Below are 6,242 nucleotides of genomic sequence, written 5' to 3'. Positions count from 1 at the left end.
ATACGGGCCTTATTCTTCTCCCTCTCCTTCGTTTTTCGCCTTCGAGCAGAATTTTTTTCCGCTCCTTGAGCTTTTTGAATAAACGTATCTGCATACTCTGAGTACCTACTTAAGAAAGCAGCTCGAGAAAGGAGGATAATTTATTTTATAATTTATTTTTTTTTTTTTTTTTTTTTTTTTTTTAAAGATGAGTGTTTCCCCCCCGTTTTTTTTTCGTAGCGATGAAACAACTGCTACATTGGACGCTTGTGGTCTGTGTCGTAGCATGCCCATCCCGTAGTATGCCTCTCATCAGATGGGCGAGAAGAGACACAATACTTCCCATTTAGGTGCTGGGTCAACACGAGAACACCAGAAAGTAACCCGTTGAAATATTTGCAATCGAAAAACGAGTACAAATTTTTGTCGATGGTGGGATTCGAACCCGGGACCTCCTGCATGGCAAGCAAGCGCGTTACCACTGGACCACTGGCGCGTTCTCGGAAAGGCTGGCTTTTTCCTATCCTGTCTTTATTTTTTCTTCACTTTTGGAACGATAAGACCTTATCAGTTACCTACAGTCCCCTCTATCTTCTTCTTTTTCTTCGCCTTTTTCCGTGTACAGACGGGGTCGGCGTTTTTCGTCAGCCTCTCAATCAGCCCTAACTAGGGTGATTGCTTTGGGCTGACATTTGGTTTTGGCAATAAATTTAACGAATGGATGCCCTTCGCACTCAACCTTTGCTATTTCTTTAGCAAGGGAAATTCAGGCTGGTATACTCAATATTTAAAGTCCCTCAGCCAGACTAAGCTGGTCTACTCCCTATTTAACGTCCCCCAGCCAGACAATACAGTTTTTTCTATGAAACCTCTAAAAACTGCTCTTAAAAACCCCTCACCTGTTGATCTGCTTGAGGATAGCCACTACAGGCGTGGTCGACTTGACTGTGCTATCACTGAGTATGTTATTTCTGGAGGGGGAGGGGCCAGTTGCTCTGCTAACGACAGGGGCCTGGGCGCGTTGTTGGGGCACATCATCATAGGATTCATAGTCGGATTCTACCACTCTAGGCGCGGACTGGAATCGTTGGCCTTGGGCGAGGGAGACGCCTACACAGGCGAGGATCACCAGCTGAGCCTGTGGAAGAAGAAGTAGAGAGAATTAAGGCTGGGATTCGATATCCGAAATCAAAATTCGGATATGAAAACAGACATCTGGATTCGGATAATTATTCGGATTTATCCGAAATCCGATATCCGGTATTGGATAAAATCCGGATAGGTAAACGTCACAGCTCTAGTTGGAAATGTTAGAAGGAATCTCAAAAGTAATGGACATTGACACTCACGTTTTGAAAATGTATCTAAGTACCTACCACCTACCTACCTCCTTGGTGGAAAAATCTTCCGTTCAAATCAATTCAAAAATCAAAACCTTACCAATCATTAGTTAGAACCTATGTACGTAGTCACATTAAATTTATGAACTTCTATAATTTTATGAGTGCCGGAATTTATTTGTAGGTATGCAATGTGCTACATACCTTGGAATGGTCAACCTCCTCATTAAACCTAGACCCTTCCACACAGAATTTCACCTTTCAAATACCTAGGTAGGTACTTGTCTCAAGCAATGTCCAATGTCATCCATTAAACAAGTAGACAGATACACTATTCATAAACCAGACATACTCATTATAACCAGATGCCTTTTTAGTCCCAATAAAAATACCTAGATACCTGCCTATGATAACTTATAAGGTTCTGTTTCAATGGTATTTTAATAAATAGGTACCTACTTGGGCAACTACCTGAATGAAAACAAGGCCGTCGCGTCGTTTGATCAATGATTCAAAATTACTACACTTAGTTATATTTATATAAGGTACCTACTCTGTGATTTTATGAATGTAGAAATATTATATTTTATCTTCTTTTAATGAGGCTCACAGTGGCGTAGCGTGGTCTAAATTCAAGTGTAGGGCGTGTAGAACGTGTAGGGCTCATGCACAGGTCTACCAAGTCCCATCACAGTACATGCCATTAATATTTATGGGCATTAGAGTGAACTTTTGAGTTGTATGGCCGCCATACACGCCATACATACACGCTACGCCACTGGAGGCTCATTTGAATACATATTATCGCACTAACATGCAATAAAATTATATGTATTTAGGTACATGTAGTTAGGGTAAATATACGAATTACTCGTCTCTTTCATCTGGTTTGAAATCCCCTTATAAAGGCCAATAACTGGTACACCTAGCCTACGCTACGTAGGTATACCGATTTAACTATTTACCTAGAAAAAGTTGATATATCATGCAATAGTAATGCATTCAATTCGTTATAATGACTATTAAATAATAATTAGGTATTACACTAATAGTGTCATACATGGTTAAAAAGTCATCATTCATCATCATTATCCATTTCGCTCTCGGAAACACCTAATAGATCCTAACCAACTTCTGAGCCTGATCTGATGTCCTCAACTACAGCAATGGGTTAGTAGGAAAATACCATGAAGGTACCTAACGTGCCAAATTAGTATGACCGTAAATTTCCAATGACATATAGCTTGGCTTTTAATAGATCAGTTGCGCTTACTTGGGTGATGTTTCAAAGTCATAGAGCAGGAAAAATGAGGACCAATGGAATTTTTCTTTTACTTCTACGACTTCTAGATAGGTACCGAGATAAATCGATTTAAAAAATAGCGGTAAATCGTAAACTTTGACGTCACGACATACGCTCCCGTAGGCGATGACGTAATAATTCATGACTCCCGTTTCGTTCGTTTGTGCGCAAGCGTTTCTGCGCATTTTGACGTGAAATCTGACGTCACAACTCTTTGAACTTACGGTTGAATTAAATCAATGTTATATTGTTATTTAAATATGAAAATAATTTTACTCTTCACTGGTTTTTAGTTATTTTCATATTTAGATATTTAAAATGAACCTTCACAAAGTTACTGAGTCTACCATCAATATATTGTTATTGTTATGTTGTATCAAAAAATTTTGATTTTTTGATTGTTATTCTGTGAGACAAAAGCCGAAAACACGCCAATACTATACCTACTCAATCTACTCAGACCTATACCCGTATTACATACCAATAGTAGGTATCAATAGAAAAGTCCATTACTAAAAGTTAAGACTTTAATATCAAAATTCGAAACAATATTATAATAGTTACCTACCTATTATTTTTTATAGTGTACCTACCTATATTTATAGTGAAACCTTCCGGTTTCAAAACGAAAAAGGAATGATACCTATCTATCACATTCGGCGCGAACACCTTTAGGTACTAGTAGGTATTAAAAGTATTAATTGAAGAAAGTAAAAAGTCTATGTACCTACCTACCTATATTGCAACAAAAAATGTAAAATAGAGTAAAAGTCCAATATATTTCAGCAAAGCATGACCAATCTACATACTCCAATAAGTAATAAAAATAATAACAAAACAATCTACCAGTAAAAATATAGAGAGGTAAATATAAAATCTGATAGTAGATACCTAAACCTGATAAAAGTAAAAATAAATTTGATTGAAAAATAGAAAATTCCCCCGGTATAAAAGATAAAGGTACTTACAGTGAAGGGTGCCATGGTCAGAAATGGTTTGCTGGTCTTACAGAAGAACACGCGAGTCTGGTACTCAACAACTATTATACGACAATGTCAGGGTCCTCTAGTATCTCCCACGCCTTCACTCACAACCAATCTCTTTGATATAAAAGAAAAGAAATCCAAGTACCTACCTATGATATGTACCAAAGAAAATTCTCTTCTCTCTCTCTCTCTCTCTCTCTCTCTCTCTTTTTGTTATTGCTCTCATTGAAAAAAAAATCATTGCCTAGGTATGTACATGTATAGATAGATTCTCTCTCTCTCTCTCTCTCTCTCTCTCTCTCTCTCTCTTTCTCTTTATTTCTTTCATATAGAAAGATATCATTGTATGGATTGTCCGAGGTTTTTTTATACGGGATCACGGGATCCAATGTCATACCTGAACTTCCAAAATGTCCAACGTAACGTATGTTGAGAACATGAGAAATTAGAGCCATTAAAGGTTTGATAGGGAAAACTGCAACAACGGAGGCCTCATCTTCTCGAAGTCGAACAGAGGAGAATAGAATACCTACAAGAAAAACAGCCGTGAAAATGGAGGAGTTGCAAATGGGTAAAAATTATAAATAAATGGTCGATTCCTATGTAAAAAGTTGTGAAAAATCCACATCTGAGGTCAAAACTCCGAAAAAGTAACTTTTTTTTAAAGAGGTTTGACAGAGGGAACTGTAACTGCTATGGTCTTATTGTCCCGAAATCGAAGAGAGAAGGAAGACAGGATAGAAGAAAGCCAGCCGTTCCGAGAAGGAACATTAGCCCATCAGGATAAAATCCGCCCCGGGCGGGAATCGAACCCGCGGCCTAGCGCTTACAAGGCAGACGCACTACCAACTAATGGTAAAAAGATCTTTAATTTGATATATAGGTCGACCAGGTTTGGATAAGTCCTTCTATGGGGACAGACAGACAGACCGAGCGAGCGAGCGAGTGACAGACACCGAAGCGAATACAATAGTCCGTCCCTTATACCTTTTTATTACTATTTAAATAATAAAGGGAGGACGGACTAAAAAGGTATAGTGGACGGACTGTATTCGCTTCGGTGTCGTCTGTCTGTCGGTCTGTCAGTCTGTCGGTCTGTCGGTCGGTCGGTCTGTCTGTCCCCATAGAAGGACTTATCCAAACATAGTCGACCTATATATCAAATTAAAGGTCTTTCCAGAAAACCATAAAGCCAAAAAACCAAAAAAACTGGTTTTTGGGGGATTTTTTTTCACATTTTCTCACACAAATGACTCTGATCTCTAACTTTAAAAGGTCGAAAATTCAAATTTTAATTGCCGTTCTAATGAAAAAGTTCAAATAGTTGTGACGTCAGATTTCAGGTCAAAATGCGCAGAAACGCTTGCGCACAAACAAACGAAGTGGGAGTCATGAATTATGACGTCATCGCCTACTGGAGCGTACGCCGTGACGTCAGACTTCACGATTTAACGGTATTTTTTAAATCGATTTATCTCGGTATCTAGAAGTCGTAGAAGAAAAAGAAAAATTTCTCCTGCTCTATGACTTTGAAACATCACCCAAGTAAGCGCAACTGATCTATTGTACCTATTTAGGATGAAATCCGTCTTGGGTAAGAATCGAACCCAGGACCTAGCACAGGACCCGGTTTTGTGTTAAGAGTCTGAGTATTCTCAGGTAGGTGGAAGTCTCTTTCATTCTGACTTCTGAATTCATTGCCCTATCCTGGATATCGTGCTGTTTTTTTTTTTTTTTTTTCTTTAGCCTGCTGTTCTTTCATTGAAAGATATCATTGTATGGATTGTCCGAGGTTTTTTTATACGGGATCACGGGACCTAATGTCATACCTGAACTTCCAAAATGTCCAACGTATGGTAACGTATGTTGAGAACATGAGGAATTAGAGCCATTAAAGGTTTGATAGGGAAAACTGCAACAACGGAGGCCTCATCGTCTCGAAATCGAACAGAGGAGAATAGAATACGGGAAAAACAGCCGTTCCGAGAACGAAACTTGTACCTATTTAGGATGAAATTCGTCTCGGGTATAGGAATCGAACCCGGGACCTAGCACAGGACCCGGTTTTGTGTTAAGAGTCTGAGTATTCTCAGGTAGGTGGAAGTCTCTTTCACTCTGACTTCTGAATTCATTGCCCTATCCTGGATATCGTGCTGTTTTTTTTTTTTTTTTTTTTTTTTTTTTTTTATTCAATTTAGAGATGGAAAATCGTTTGCATAGTTTCACATGTTGAAAAATCCATCAGACAGTGCATGCATATTATTTATCAGAACGTAAACATCTCCAACTTGCCTTGCATAGAAATATCATTGTCCACGGTTTCCATTGTTCTACAAATCTTACACATCAGTCTCATGAGATCTCTTCTCCCGTCTCTAGTTCAATGTCTCTTAGGTTAACCACTGCCACTGGATTACACTCTAAGTTCTGAATTACATCATACATTTAAAGGTGCGCACACATCTGCACGCGACGGCAGTTCTGCGGTAAAACATTACATGATGAATATCGTGGCATTCCGCGGAAGACCTACAGCACTGTACCGCAGCACGGAGGGAGGAAGAGCACCTTTAAGAAAATCCTGAAAAAATAAAACTAGCAGTGTTAACCCCTTAGAATAAATCTCTTTAAGAC

General features: G+C 38.8%; 1 protein-coding gene across 2 annotated transcripts in view; it reads right to left on the bottom strand.

The window, feature by feature from the left end:
- LOC103514103 (extensin-like) overlaps window positions 1-3,730 on the bottom strand; it is a 15,968-nt gene extending 12,238 nt beyond the window's left edge. For both annotated transcript variants that reach the window (XM_026827163.1, XM_008478968.3), the window contains exons 1-2: window positions 3,591-3,730; window positions 879-1,117 (exon numbers count right to left, since the gene is read on the bottom strand). In XM_026827163.1, the coding sequence (XP_026682964.1) occupies window positions 879-1,117; window positions 3,591-3,605 (254 nt within the window). In that variant the 5' untranslated portion in view covers window positions 3,606-3,730. The remainder of the gene's footprint in view (window positions 1-878; window positions 1,118-3,590) is intronic.
- Window positions 3,731-6,242: the final 2,512 nt, after the last annotated feature.

The sequence above is a fragment of the Diaphorina citri genome, unplaced genomic scaffold (assembly GCF_000475195.1).
Source record: "Diaphorina citri unplaced genomic scaffold, Diaci psyllid genome assembly version 1.1 scaffold1082, whole genome shotgun sequence".
In the NCBI taxonomy this organism is placed as follows: domain Eukaryota; kingdom Metazoa; phylum Arthropoda; class Insecta; order Hemiptera; family Psyllidae; genus Diaphorina; species Diaphorina citri.
This window is presented reverse-complemented; position numbering and strand designations above follow the sequence as displayed.